The sequence below is a fragment of the Sminthopsis crassicaudata genome, chromosome 5 (assembly GCF_048593235.1).
Source record: "Sminthopsis crassicaudata isolate SCR6 chromosome 5, ASM4859323v1, whole genome shotgun sequence".
NCBI lineage: Eukaryota > Metazoa > Chordata > Mammalia > Dasyuromorphia > Dasyuridae > Sminthopsis > Sminthopsis crassicaudata.
Window position 1 is genome coordinate 195,123,627 of NC_133621.1, and position 15,167 is coordinate 195,138,793.

Sequence of the window (15,167 nt, forward strand, 5' to 3'; positions counted from 1 at the left end):
CAGCAGTTGTAGGCCCAAATAGTGCAAATGGTTTCATACACAGTTCACTCATCATAATGCATCACCATAGCAACTCATGAGCAAACAATGGAGACTTAGAGCAGAAGGACATTTTCTGGCTTCGATTTTTTTTTTTTTTAAACATGTAATGTGATCAGGTATACTTCCTGGAGGAGAGAATGAGCCATCACAAAATACAGAACCTTTCCTACAGGTAGGAAGGCTGTTTCCCAGAAAGCTGATCCCTGTATCCAGAGTACTACCTTATGTAATTGTTTTTATCATGAGCTCAAGTGAGGTCCTTTCTACTAGGCCCCGAAGGAACTGATTGTGCTGATGTGCCATCTCAGAGCTTCCTAGTCTTCCCACCTTAGCCATGTGAGAGATGGCACCTGCCATCTGATCAAACTTGGACTTGCTGGAGTGGTCAGGGCTGGAAGAGTGGGGGAGTTGTGGACACTGGCAAAACGAGCAAGGGTGATTGGAGGGAAAGGGCCTCAAGATAGTGGGGAGGGAGGTGTTAACCCAGCCCTGCCCCTTGCTACCAATCGGCATCCCTGTGTGACAAGTCATTTCACTTTGGGGAGCCTTGATTTTCATCTATAAAATGAATAGATTGGATTGGAAAAAAAATCTCCAGCTCTGAATTCTATGGAAATGTGTACGTAATAAAGACAGAAGGACTATAAAGTGACTTTAAGTGTAAGAAAAAGCAGTGGCCTGCTCTCCATGCTAGACTCAGGATTATTACCCTGCCCAGTAGTGAATAAGTGCTAGGGAAAATGCTGGCCAGCATTAGTTTCCTGGGAAAGTAGTTTAAGGCGAGGAAAAGGACTGAAGTTTAAGGCTCATTCGGCACTTATTCTTTGGTTTCAGCTGAACAAAATAGTGGAGAGGCCAATTTCTCTACCAACTCACATCTGTCACCAGGCCCCATCTTAACTCTTTCCTAGATGACCTGTTGCGACGATCCCATAACTGAGGAAACATGGGTAGAGCGAGAATACTTGCACCCAGACATCCCCTTGGTGTGGGGAGGCTTCACTCCAAAGCCCTACCATCACTTAGCTGTGAAGCAGCCGTCTCAAACGAAACTAAAGTCCATCACACATCACCGACTCCTTTCCCCTTGGAAGGACCCAACTCAGCATACGTGGGGCTACCACACTTGGGTGGATGTGGGGCGTCTACCCCCAGTTTTTCCCTCAAAGCCTGATAAATCTTACGATAGTAATGTCTGGCGATGGCTCACTCGCACTGAAGCTCATAAATGTTCTTTTACCAAGTACCGTATCCCTCCACCTTCCTATCTTGGGAAAAACACTTTATTGCAATTTATTGACACTCATCCTATCTTCACGGACCCAGAGAGAAAGAATAGGGCAGTCACCCAGACCAAAAAGGAGATCACGGAAGCAGGAATACTCAAATCAAGAAGTGAAGCCAGGGTGCCCCCGCTGGATTGCCAGGGTAACATCTTGCCCCCCCCGAACTTCAAGAGGTAAGAGAATCATGACCCCCCCCCTTCAGCTGGCCTGTCCCTCTCCAAAAGAAAAACCCCAGTCTAAATGTTAATCAGTACTGGATATAGTACAGAGCACTTTGATAGGTGATGTGGGAAATACTCTACATATGAAGTAGAAGGCTTTCCCCAAGGACGAGCTGTCTGGGGTCAGCATGTAAGTGCCAAAGGAATACAGACAGTTCAGAGTAAGAACACTGGAGGGGGAGGCGGGTTCAGTTTCTTGAAGACCACCCGAAGGATGGACCATATAGGAGTGTGCTTCAAGTTAACAAAACTTGCCTCTCTTGCTCCAGTTTTCTTGGACCACTGTGGGAATTTGGAGCTAAGCCCCACTTGGTGTTTGGGCCTGAGTCTATTGGGTGAAGGATGTAGACTGAAGCTCACCTGGCAAGGCCCTCGTGGGTGTGATGTAAAAACGACCCATTCTTTAGCCCAAGGTCTGATAATCCAGTAGATAACCATAACTGAGGCTTTTGCCTTTTCTCTCTTCCCTCCTGCTTAACTCCAGGCCTTTTAGAGAAACATGTCAGAGCAAGTTATAGTGCTATGAGTCACTTTAGTAAAAGATTGGAATAAATGGCTAAAATGAGGTTTGGGGATTGTAGATTTTCAGGATTTCCCCCTATCTCCTTCCTGTGGCTCTCATCACCCCCATGGTCAGAAATCTCTAACAGATGAAAATGAATTTCATTGATATTCTAGTTCCAACCTGAATACAAAAGCCTTTCTTTAACATAGGCAGTGGGTCATAGATTTAGAACTGGGAAGAGATCTTAGAGGTCTGGTCATCCAGCTTTTGTCTGAAGACTTTCAGTGAGAGTTGCCCTCTACCTCCCAAGCCCCTTCTGTTGCTGGTAAGCACCTGAGCTTAAATCTACCCCTGCAATTTCCAACCATTATTCTTAGTTTTAACCTCCACAGTCAAGCAGAATCACACATAGAAAAGTGATAGAAAAAATCTTAGAGTTCCCCCTCTCTCACTTTACAAAGGAGGAATCTCAGGGTCAGAGGGATTAAAATAATTTCTGCAAGGACACAGTAAGTGAAAGATCTGGGATCCTTCTACATATTTTTGGTTTAAACTGGACCTAGGGTTTCATTGCTCTGAGAAACCCCTTCTACCAATGCAGTTTGGAAAATATTCTGCAATTCATAGGCTTACAGAGGGGCCTGGGGCATTGAGAAAGTAAGTGTCAATAACAGCTGCTTCTCATACAAAATATTTATGGAATAAATGCAAAATAATTTGGAGGCTATGAAGGGCAGTCTAACAAGTTACTGATCAGGAAAGGCTGTATCTGAGCTAGACTCTGAAGGAAGCTAGGGAGGAGGAATCCACTAATCCACGGGCTCTAAAACAGCCCTTCTCACTTTTAGCTCTTACAGGCTTCTGACCTCAAGCCTAAACTTGCCAAGTTATAACCTCCACCCATTTCTGCTGGTTTTATCCCCGGCAGCCAAATGCAAGTAGAGTACAAGTCTTTTCCAAGTGGAAGATTGCCTTTCAAATCCGTGGTGTCCCACTTAAGTATGCTTTTTCTAAGTGAAACATGTTTGGTTACTTCTACTGATCTTCCATTAGCATGTTCTGATTACCTTAGACTATTTTGGTTGCCCTTGAATCCCTCTCCAACTTACTAATCAATTTATTGATTAATCAACATACATTTACTGAGTGCTCCCTAGCTGCTTAGCACCCTACTTGGGAAGAATGCCTTCCTGAAATACCTGGATGTGCCCTATTAAAATGGGAAAGAAAATAAAATGCAAACAACAATGAAAAGAGTGAAAATACTATGTTGTGATCCACACTCAGTTCCCACGGTCCTCTCTCTGGATGTAGATGGCTCTTCATCACAAAATCATTGGAACTGGTCTGAATCATTGCATTGTTGAAGAGGGCCACATCCGTCAGAACTGATCATCATATAACCTTGTTGTTGCCCTGTACAATAATCTCACAGGCTTTTCTGGATAAAGATAATATAGTGCTTTGCTATTTCCTTCAGTGAATTAGGGCAGGTAGAGGTTAAATGATGGAGTGTCTAAGGCCAGATTTGAGTCTTCCTGACTCCATGCCCAGAGTTTTTTGCACTGAGTCACTTAGTTGCCTCATAGAATCTCTAGCCTCCTTCAGAGATTGGCTCATCAAAATCTAGTCTGATCCCCCTGACTCCTCCTTTATGAAAATCATAATGCATTGATTTGGTATATTTCCTTTTTCTACTTTATCTAAATCCATATTATATTAGTGATAAGAGTTTAAGGCCTTTGAGCATAAGATTATTTTGGGTTTGTTTTTGTACGGTCAACCTGATAAGTGTTCAAACTTAAAATTTGTTCCTTGCTTGCTTGCTTGATTGGTGAAAGAAAGCAGAGATATTCACAAACCATTGGTTCTTTTCCCCACACATAATGACACACACATTTTTTTTTTTTTTAACAAACTCTCATTATGAATATATATGTATGCCCATATACATTCATGTAAATTTATACACATTTACATATATTTTACATTTATTTTATCAAACTTTAATTTCTCAAGCTTTTTATTCCTTTTTTTGTGTGTGGAAATGTTTGTGTATGTTAATGATTGTTACATTCCCAATTTAAAAAAAAAAAGTTAAATGAATAGAATGATAGGATAGTCAGTTAAGACTTTGCAAAAGAGATGGGGCTTGTGTGGTTTTGGAAGAAGCTAAGAATTTAGTGAGTAACCCAGAGTGGGTCATAAAAATTTGAGGACAGTTCAATTCATCAAAAAATCTTTTAAGTACCTACTAACAGACCACTATGATTGGGAGAGGGAGGTTGAGATTTGAGAATTCCCCTTACAGAAGTGGAATTTAATATCAATAAGAACATAATACATAATAGATAGACCACATCCAGTACATCCAGGCAGTTAAATCAATTTTCTTTGTTAATTTTTGTAATGCATTATTGCCAGAATGAAGGAATTAAAGAGGATAAACAGTGTTTGAATATTTCTTAACTTGCATTCTTTAAAAGGAAGTCATTCTATCCCCATCCTCTGCGAATCTCCCCTTATGTCTCTATTCTCTCTTCACCACAAACAGGTACAGACACGTGTCACCAGGTGGACGCCTGGACCCTGGCTTTCAGCTTGTATCCAACCCAGTCCCCAATTTATTCTGCAGGGGTTGGCCCTGCCCCAACCCTCAACCACATTATAAAGAGATGTCCATGAGATTGTTACTGCAGCCTGCTCCTCCTCTGGACCCTGAAATGGTGAGGAATTACCAAGTCCTTGCAAAGGACCGAGCAACTACACCCATCTGCCATGTCTCAGAAGAACTCATCATAGCACGAGGGTCAAAGTGTACAATTAGGAAAGGGAGTACTAGGAAGGAGAAGGTTGTCTCATTCTCTGATACAACTTCCCACGAGAGAAAAATTGGATAAGACTAGAGGATCCTCCAGCTCTAAAGAAAGACACCAGAGAAAGATTGGTACATTATATTCTGTGTTCCAGAGACCTTAACCTGAGACACCTCTGCTCTGAGCAAGAAACCCTAGGGTGGTGGAAACTCCAGCTCATATGTGTTTTTTCAGCCTGCAAAGTTCTTTCCTCACAATTACCTTTTGAGGTAGATAGTCCCTGTGTTTTATGGAAACCAAGATTAAGAGTGACACTTAGAATAATCATAGAATTTTAACACCGTGAGGGACCTTAAGAAGTCACCTAACCCAACCCCCTCATTTTACTTTTGAGGACATTAAAACCCCAAGAGGTGAAATGATTTGTTTGAGCTTCACATATAGTAGATAGTAGAGATGGGGGGGGGAGGGAATTTCCCAGATTATTTGGCTTGAATTCTAGTGCTCGTTAGAGCCTTTACCCACACTCCGATGAAAACACAGACTACGATACAAAGAAGTAAACGTCTATCAGAGAGCTTAACGCCATTTCCTCTCTCCTCTGACAGTCTTTTACATTCTGCTTCTCACTGTAGAGAGAGCCACAATTCACACATTTTTTCTCCTTTTCCTCCTTCCCCCTTATTCTTTCCCTTCCCCCCCCCCCCCCTAGAAGGTGAGCCTCCAGTACACTGGAGAGTTATGTGTGAAATAGTAGTGACTGGAGGCACAAATCCCATCTATTGCCTAATCCCTGCATTTAGTTTAGGGAAACCTTGGGGGGCCATGAAGAATCGAGGGACCACCATTCCAACCTGTATCTGTTTCCACCTGGCAAGGAGACCTCTCCAGGAGGTCAGCCAGCAGCTCCCCCAGCCCCAGTTACCACCCCTGCTACTTCCATTCCCTTGCTTCCTTCCAAGGTGATTTTTAGAGCCATCTTTTCTAAAACCAAACCAAAAAAATCACTTTTTTATGCCTTTTGTGTTTACATCGTAGTTGTTCCTAACGTCTTCCCACCATGAACCCTCTCTTGCAGCCTTCCTGGACTTATCCAAAGGTGAGGGAAGGTAATCACTCCCTCCTAACTCTGTTTTGATTGAAGTACGCCTCGTCTGAAGCAGCCTGAGACCTTGAATACAGATGTTCTGGCTCCCATGCCACAGCCACTAGAGCAGCATTGCCTAATCTCTTTAAGGAGGGCCAACCTCCGTTTATATTGTATCCCCCAGGGTCTGATGACAAGGGCTGGTCCAGTCAGACCAAGAGGGGCCATTTTTCATTCAAAAAAAAAATCATCCCCACAAATATATGTCCTTTCTATGTGTTATATATGTATATATTTTTATGAATTTGTTTTATGTATATTGTTAAGCCCTTTCTATTCTTAAATCTGTTTCACTTAGATAATAAACTCCCAAGAAGGCATAAAGTTTACCTTATTTAGCTCACATTGAAAAGCACCTTTCACAGTGACTAATAAATGACTTTTGTTGAAGAAAATGCTTTTTTTTTTTTTTTTTTTATACTGATTGAGCAATCATTGGGAATTTGGTCAGTATAAGACTAAGTATTATGAGGTATCTAGATTAAAAGACTCTGGACATCACCTAAGATACTTGTGTAGCTTGGAGCAGTTGCTACTGCAGGTTACTCTCTCCACATGAACCACCAGATAACACTTAAAGCTCTAGCCACCCTGGCTACTCCAATGAACCTGTGTAAACACGAGGTAACGAGAGGGCACCAAGTGCATAGAGTGCCAGGTCTGGAGTCAGGAGGACTCATCTTCATGAGTGCAAATCTTACTATTGAAATATCACATGTTTTATATATATATATATATATATATATATATATATATATATATATATAAATACTATAACATATATACTTACATATTATTATAATGTTATCATTTTTATTTTTATTATATTTTAAATTTAATATTATTAATAATTTTTACTTACACCTACCACTGACTTGCCTGAACCTTGGTTGCCTCAGTTTCCTCATCTGCCAATGAGCTGGAGAAGAAAATGGCAAACTACTTCAATATTTGTCAAGAAAACCCCAAATGGGGACACAACTGAACAAGCCACAAAAAATGGCACCTGCTAATCCCAGCCTGGAGCAATAAACTCACCACCAAATAAAAATGCACCTGATTATTTTTCAGTCATTTTTCAGTGTGCTGGGTTACATGTTTCTATCCATAAGTGTGGATTAATTCTCTAAAATCATACTTCTTGACAAAAATATTACTCCTCACCTTCAGTTACCTACTTGGAAAATCAATCTTGCTTCCCTTTTCAGTTTAGCTACAAATAATCAGAATTAGACCCATAATTAAATGGAAAAGGAACTGAGCCAGTTCCAGAATTGAGTCACAAGATGGAGTCAATGTGGGTTACTCAGCTCCCATAAATCCCACAACAGTTAGGTATAAAGTTCTGTGAGAAGGTGAGCACTGGCAGTTATAATGATCAAGAAAGGATTCATTCAGAATATGATGTCTGAGCTGCATCTCTGCAAATCTTAAAGCAATATAAATGTTAGCTATTATTACTGCTAGTGCTCAAGTACAATGATGAAAATCCTTGACTGCCTCACAAGAAATAAAGAGCAGTTTGGACTTGAGGAATGATCTTCTGGTCTAATTCAGTTCTCATGTTCAGTGTCCCACAATCTGCACTGTCCTGTTCTCCCCGGTTCCACACCATCACTACAGTGCCAGGCTCCATGATAAAATCATTGACTAAATGCTTTCTGAAATCTTCCATTTCAGAGGGCAATTTCCTTGAGTTTATTCTCAAAAAGTCAAGATGTGTTGAAATGGATTATTTTACTACCTTTCATTCCTTAGTCACTGGGGAGTCAATTAAGTCAATTAAACATTTATTAAGCACTAGTTAGATGTCATGCATGGAGCTTGGGCTGTCAAGAAAGTTATAATCTGTTAGGGGAGGATACAAGATATCCAAAATTAGTAAATATAATGTAAGCTATATACAAAATAAATGTATAGTGATGGGGAGGGGGTCAATAATAATTAAAGGAGGTAGTACACACTCTTTGAAAGGAGTCATTATCTAAAATTTGAAAAGGTTGAAATTGGTGGGAGAATTCCAGATATGGTAGACATCCTATGCATGGGAAAAGAATCAAAAGATGGCATTTTATGAACAGAAAAATAATAAGCAAGCCAATTTAGCTAAAGTGTAAAGTATGAGCGGGAGAGTAATGTATAATCAGCATGGATGGAAAAAAATAATCTGGGAGATGCTGAGTCAAGATAGTAGAGTAGTAGGAAAAAGAATAAAGTAAAAAAAAAAACTCTTAAAAATATGGAAGAATATAAGAAGTAACTGATCTGGAAAAACAGATCAAAAAATAATTTAAGAATCATTGAACTATCATGACCAAAAAAAAAAAAAAAAAAAAAAGAGTCTATACATCATATTTCAAGAAATCACAAAAGAAAACTGCCTAGTTACTTAGCAGAAGACAAAGTAGGAACTAAAAGAATCTACCAGTCACCACTTAAAAGAAACATCAAAATGAAGACTCCCAGAAATATTACAGCTGAAACCCAAAGCTTGCAGATCAAAGATAATACTGACAGTATCCAGAAAAAAAGTAATGCTAATACCTAGCAGTCAGAATCAGAATCACACAACATTTAACACTTAGCATTATAAAGGAACAGAGGGCTTGGAATATGTTGTCCTGGAAGGCAAAGACTCTTAAGAACTAAGAACAATTTATTCAGAAAAGGCAAAGACACTAAGAACTAAGAACAATTTATTCAGAAAAACTGAGTATAATCCTACAGGGGTGAAATAGACATTTTACAAAATATAAAGCTTTCCTGATAAAAAGACCAGAGATAAATATTAAATGTGATATTCACAGAGGATTCAAGCAAAGCATAAAAAAAGCAAATATGAGGGAGCAATCAAAAAGAACTAAAGATTAAACTACTTAAATTCTCATATGGAGAGAGGATTCATGTAACCCCTCAGAACTTTACCATCCCTAGGGAGTTTAATTAGATAGGGGACTAGATATGATTCTATTATATTGGGATCTTCACAAAAGAAGAATGAAACAATGAAAAAATATTTACTGGTTTGGGGGAAAGGAAGAGAGAGGGGGAATTGTGGGAACAATAGATGGGAAGCACCACTTGAACCAATTCTCATTAGAACTTATCGAAGGGGAACATACCTATCCATTTGACCATAGATTGTCATTTTGCCCACCATGGAAGCAGAAAGGAAAGGGATTTAGAGAAAGGAGGAGGGGAAATAAAGAGACTAGATTAAGGGAGGATTAGTTGGACACAAAACAAATTATTAAAGAGTGAACAGGGGGAAAAGGAGAAGGAAAAGAATAAGCAAATGGGATGGAAGGAAAAACACATAGATATAATTGTGAATATGAATGGGAAGAAGATAGTGGAATGGATTAGAAACCAGAATAACACTCTGTTTATTAGAAATACACTTGAAAGAGAAAGATACCTAGAGTTTAAGTGGGGATGGATGGTAGAACATAACCTGTTATGCTTCAGCTGAAGTGAAAAAGGCATGAGTGGCAATAACAATCTCAGACAAGGCAAAAGCAAAAATAGACCTAAATAAAATGACAAATAATGACAATAAATTAAAATGACATAAAATGAAATATTTTCAGAAAAGATATTAAAGATAACTAATTATGATCCATATTCAACCTTTATGCACCAGATGGAACAGCATCCAAATTTTGAAGGAAAAATTAATTACAAGATGGGCAATAAAACTATACTATTGGAGGACTTCAATTTATCCCCCTCAAATTTAGATAAATCTAACCATAAATCAAACAAGAAAGAAATTAAGGAGATAAATAAAATTTTAAAATAGATATGACAGACTCTGGAAAATATTAAAAGGGAATAGCAAGGAATGTACCTATTTTTCACCTGTGCATGGCACTTTTACAAAACAGATCAGGTACACAATATGCAGAAAGCTAGTGTTTGATGAACTTTAAGATCACAGCTACTAGAGACAAGAATTTCACTGTTGAGTGGAGTACTGAAAAGTAATCTGTCAGAAACTAGTCATAAGCCAGTATCTAACACCACATACTAAAATAAGCACAAATAGGTATTTGATTTAGCCACAAAGGATATCACAAACAAATTACTGGTTATGGAAGAAATTGCTTGTTAGATCTATGAATAAGGAAAGAATTCATGATCCAAAACAGAAGACAGAGAGAGCTTCATGAGAAGCATAGATAATTTTGATTACATAAAATTAAAAAGTTTTTTATACAAATAAAATCAAGGTAGCTAAATAAAATTATAAGAAAAGTGGGAATCTTGGGGAAAAATCTTTTCAGCAAATTTCTCTGATAAAGGTCTCATTTCTTAAATATTTAGGGAATTGAATCAATTTAGAAGGCTAAGAACCATTTTCCAATTGATACAAAAATTAAAAGGATATGAAGTTAGTTTTTAGTGGAAGAAATCAAATCTATCAATAGCTATATGACAAAACCTGTAAATAATTAATAATTATAGAAATGAAAATTAAAACAACTTTGAACTATCTTCATACCCATGAAATTGACTAAGATGACAGAAAAGATGACAAATATTGGAAAGAAGAATACATATTTATTCATAGTTGGGTACACATATAGATTTCACCCAACAAAGAAACAAGAGGGAATGAATGGATTTTAGGGAAGGGGAGGACATGAGAGGGTAAATTGAGGGAAGGATTAGTCAGAAGCAAACCAAACTCTTTTTTATTAAAGCTTTTTATTTACAAAGCATATGCATGGGTAATTTTCTCAACATTGACCCTTGCAAAGCCTTTTGTTCCAAATTATCCCCTCTCTCCCCCCACCCTTTCCCCTAGCTGGCAGGTAGTCCATGTTAAATATGTTGAAATATATGTTAGAGCCAATATGTGTATACATATTTATACAGTTTTCTTGCTGCACAAAAAAAATCAGATCAAGAAGGAAGAAAAAAACTGAGAAAGAAAACAAAATGCAAGCAAACAACAACAGAGAGAGTGAGAATGTTATGCTCCACACTCAGTTCCTACAGTCCTCTCTCTGTGTAGATGGCTCTCTTCATCACTGAACAAGTGAAACAGCAACCAAATTCTTAAAGAGAAGGTGAGAAAAACGAGAAGGAAAAATATAATACAATCAGTAGATCGAAATACACAATTAGCAATCATAACTATTAATATGAATGTGATAAACTTAGATAGAAGAACAGAAGAGGATAGTAGAATGGATTAAAAAAACAGAATCTAACAATATGTTATTATAAGAAACTTGAAACACAGAAGTCCTCAAGAGTCTAGAACAGAAGCTATTATGCTTTATCTGAACTTTAAAAGGGATACCAAATCCCTTTAGACAAAGCAAGGACAAAAATATATCTAAGTAAAATAGATAAACAGCAAACAATTAATTTATATTATGCAAAATAATAGCCACCAATTGGCATTGTCTCTAAATTCTTAAAGTAAAAACAAAGAAAAATATCAAAGTGGGGGAATTCAACTTATTCCTCCCAGACCTAAATTGTGTAACCAAAAACAAACCAAAACAAAAAACAAAATGAAAACTCCAAATAGAATTTTAGAAAAGTTAGCTATACTAAATCTCTAGAAAATATTGAATAAGAGAAAGAAGTATACTTGTTTCTCAGCTGTGTATAGCACCATCCCAAAAACTGATCATGTACTGGGCATAAAAAGCCTACAAACAAATGCAGAAAAGCAGAACCATCAAATGATCTTTTACTGATAATATGATTACTTAATTAATTTACTTATAATTTATAAAGCTTTTACAAAAAATATTTACTTCAAAAGATATAATCATAAATACATAAACTTACTCCCCCAACACAGGGAAGGAAAGGTGATTAAGTTTAAAGTTTAGCTAAATTAAATAAAATATATAATTCCAATTCCAAATCCAAAACCCACTTGGAGCTTAAATACTTCGCATACTGGCTTCTCCAGGCTTCCCTACTGAATTGAAATATCCCATGTAGAATATTGATTTCAACAATAACCTTTGCCCCCCAAAAGGCAAAAAGGAGCATGTAAAAAGAATGTAAGCCAGAAAGACCCCATATTGTAATTTGTTGATTTGTTTTTTGATTTGTTTTTTTAACTTAATAGCATTTTATTATCAAATGATATTTATTATTTATATTTATTATTAAAAATAGTTTTCAACAGTTATTTTGAAGCATCTTTTAAAATGTTTTTAACATAATTTTTGCTATATGAATAAAGCCTTTCTGGATTAAAAATTACATTTGTTAAGTGATACAGCTTAATCTTTCGTGATATTATTAAGTACTGGTCTTTCTAGTATTGATTTTTATATTTTCAGTAGCATTTATATTTCTAATTACATGTAAAGATAGTTTCTAACATTCATTTTTGTAAGATTTTGAGTTCCAATCTTTTTCTCTCCCTTACATTCCTCCTCCTCAAAACAGGAAGTACTCTGATATAAATTATACATGTACAATCATTTTAAACATATTTCCATGTTAGTCATGTTGTGAAAGAAAAATCAGAATAAAAGGGGAAAACCATGAGAAAGAAAAAAAAAAGCAAATAAAAAAAAGTGAAAACAGTATTCTTTAATCTGCATTCAGTCTCCATATTCTTTTTCTGGCAATGGATAGCATTTTCCAGCACAAGTCTTTTAGAATTGTCTTAGATCACTGTATTTCTGAGGAATTAAACCTATTATAGTTGATTATCACATAATGTTGTTGGTTCTGCTCACTTCACTAAGCATCAGTTCACAGAAGTCTTTTTAGAGTTTTTTAAAATCAGTATTTTTTAAAATCCTTTCTTATATTACAATAGTATTCCATTACATTAATGTATCACAATTAATGGGCATTCTCTCAATTTCCAATTTTTTCCTATCAAAGAGAGCTGCTATAAATATTTTTGTACTTGTTCAATCTTTTCCCTTTTTTATGATCTCTTGGGGATACAGATGCTACTGGATCAAAGGATATGCATAATTTTACAGCCCTTTGAACTATCATTGCTGCTCAGAATGACAGGATGAGTTCACAACTCCACCAACAATGCCATAGTGTCCATCCCCTTCAACATTTATCATTTTCATTTTATATCATCTTAACCAATTTAAGAGGTGCGAGGTGGTAGCTCAGAGTTTGTTTTAATTTGCATTTCTCTAACCATTGGTGATTTATAGCATTTTTATGTGACTATGCATAACTCATAATGGAATTTAAGGTTATCAAGAAAGGGACTTTGAAATAAAGCTTAACAATTCATTGGAAATTGAATAACATCCTAAAGAAAGAATGGGTCAAAGAGAAATCATAGCAACAATAATTTCACTAAAGATAATGATAATAATAAGGCAATATACCAAAATTCTGGGAATGTAGCCAAAGCAGTACTAAGCAAAAAATTTATATCTTTACATATATTAATCAATAAAAGGGAAGGGCAGATCAAAGAACTGGACCCTAAACAAACAAACCTAGAACACAAACACATTAGAAACTAAAATATCAAACTAAAATTTGATATAAATATCAAAATAGAAATTCTGAAAAAAAAAAGATTTTTGAAAGCAAAAAGACCCCCAAGAACTCAATAAATTAATAAAAGAAGGTAGATTTTAAAAAATAGACACATCAAAAAAAAGCAAGGAGGAAGAAAAGAAAGAGAAAGAAAGAAAGAAAGAAAGAAAGAAAGAAAGAAAGAAAGAAAGAAAGAAAGAAAGAAAGAAAGAAAGAAAGAAAGAAAGAAAGAAAGAAAGAAAGAAAGAAAGAAAGAAAGAAAGGAAGGAAGGAAGGAAGGAAGGAAGGAAGGAAGAAAGAAAGAAAGAAAGAAAGAAAGAAAGAAAGAAAGAAAGAAAGAAAGAAAGAAAGAAAGAAAGAAAGAAAGAAAGAAAGAAAGAAAGAAAGAAAGAAAGAAAGGAAGAAAGGAAGAAAGGAAGAAAGGAAGAAGGAAGGAAGGAAGGAAGGAAGGAAGGAAGGAAGGAAGGAAGGAAGGAAGGAAGGAAGGAAGGAAGGAAGGAAGGAAGAAGGAAGGAAGGAAGGAAGGAAGGAAGGAAGGAAGGAAGGAAGGAAGGAAGGAAGGAAGAAAGAAAGAAAGAAAGAAAGAAAGAAAGAAAGAAAGAAAGAAAGAAAGAAAGAAAGAAAGAAAGAAAGAAAGCCAAATCACCTTTATCACAAACAAAAAAAAAGGTGAATTTACAACAAATGAAGAATAAATAAAAAAATTATTAGGAGCTATTTTGTTCAATTATGTGCCCCTGCAATCAAAATGAAGTGAAAATATTTACAAAATTATAAATCATCCTGGTTAACAGAACAGAAAAAACAGTATTTAAATAACCTTATCTTAGAAAAAAGAAATAGAATTAATCATAAGTGAATTTCCACATACCTCTATCTCTCCTCCTCAAAAAACCAAATCCTAGATCAGATGAATTTACAAGCAGATTCTACCAAACATTTTTTAACAATAGCTTTTTTTCTTTTCAAAATACATGCAAAGATAGTTTCCAGTATTCACCCTTATAAAACCTTGTGTTTCAAATTTTTCTCCCTCCCTTCCCTGCATCCTCCTCCCCTAGACAGCAAATAATCCAATAGATGTCAAATTCTGCCAAATATTTAGAGAACAATGAACTGTTTGAAAAGTTGGAAAAGAAAGGACTCTGCCAAATTCTTCCAATAGCACAAATATTGTCTTGATACCTAAACTAGAAAGAGTTAAAACAGAAAAACAAAAACACTAGAGACCAATATCCCTAATGAATGCTGATGAAAAAAATTAATTAAAATATTAGCAACATTTCACAAAGATTATTCATTATGACAACACAAGATTTATACCAGAAATGTAGATATACCAGAAAGCTTAAAAACATAATCAGCCATATTAATAACAGAAATCTTTTATATCAATAGCTATAGAAAAAACTTTTGATAAGATATAACCTTTTCTGGTAGAAAGCATATGAATAAATAGTTTTCCTTAAAGTAATAAGTAGCATATATCTAAAACTAAGAGCAAACATTACCTTAATGTGGATAAATGAGAAGTCTTTTCGGTAAACTCAAGAACAAAGCAAGGATGGAAAGTAGTGATGTAGTGGATAGAGAGAAGGGCCTTGCATTCTGTTTTTGAGTTCATATTTGGTCTCCGTTACTTATTTG

At 36.1% G+C, this 15,167-nt stretch overlaps 2 protein-coding genes across 2 annotated transcripts in view; one reads left to right on the forward strand and one right to left on the reverse strand.

The window, feature by feature from the left end:
• RHNO1 (RAD9-HUS1-RAD1 interacting nuclear orphan 1) overlaps positions 1–15,167 on the reverse strand; it is a 41,607-nt gene extending 26,440 nt beyond the window's left edge. The window contains exon 1 of the mRNA XM_074269290.1: positions 15,032–15,167. The gene's annotated coding sequence lies outside the window, so the exon portion shown is untranslated. The remainder of the gene's footprint in view (positions 1–15,031) is intronic.
• TEX52 (testis expressed 52) lies at positions 77–5,139 on the forward strand. Its single transcript, XM_074269287.1, has 3 exons — positions 77–214; positions 954–1,501; positions 4,609–5,139. Exons 2-3 carry the CDS (start codon positions 954–956, stop codon positions 4,952–4,954), a joined length of 894 nt encoding a protein of 297 aa, XP_074125388.1. The 5' UTR covers positions 77–214; the 3' UTR covers positions 4,955–5,139.

What these genes read in the sequence shown, in the direction of transcription:
- TEX52 (XM_074269287.1), top strand. Translation starts at nt 954, where the DNA reads ATGACCTGTTGCGACGATCCCATAACTGAGGAAACATGGGTAGAGCGA. An exon ending in CCCCCCCCGAACTTCAAGAG is followed by an intron (nt 1,502 to 4,608) that starts GTAAGAGAATCA and finishes CACCACAAACAG; the next exon opens with GTACAGACACGTGTCACCAG.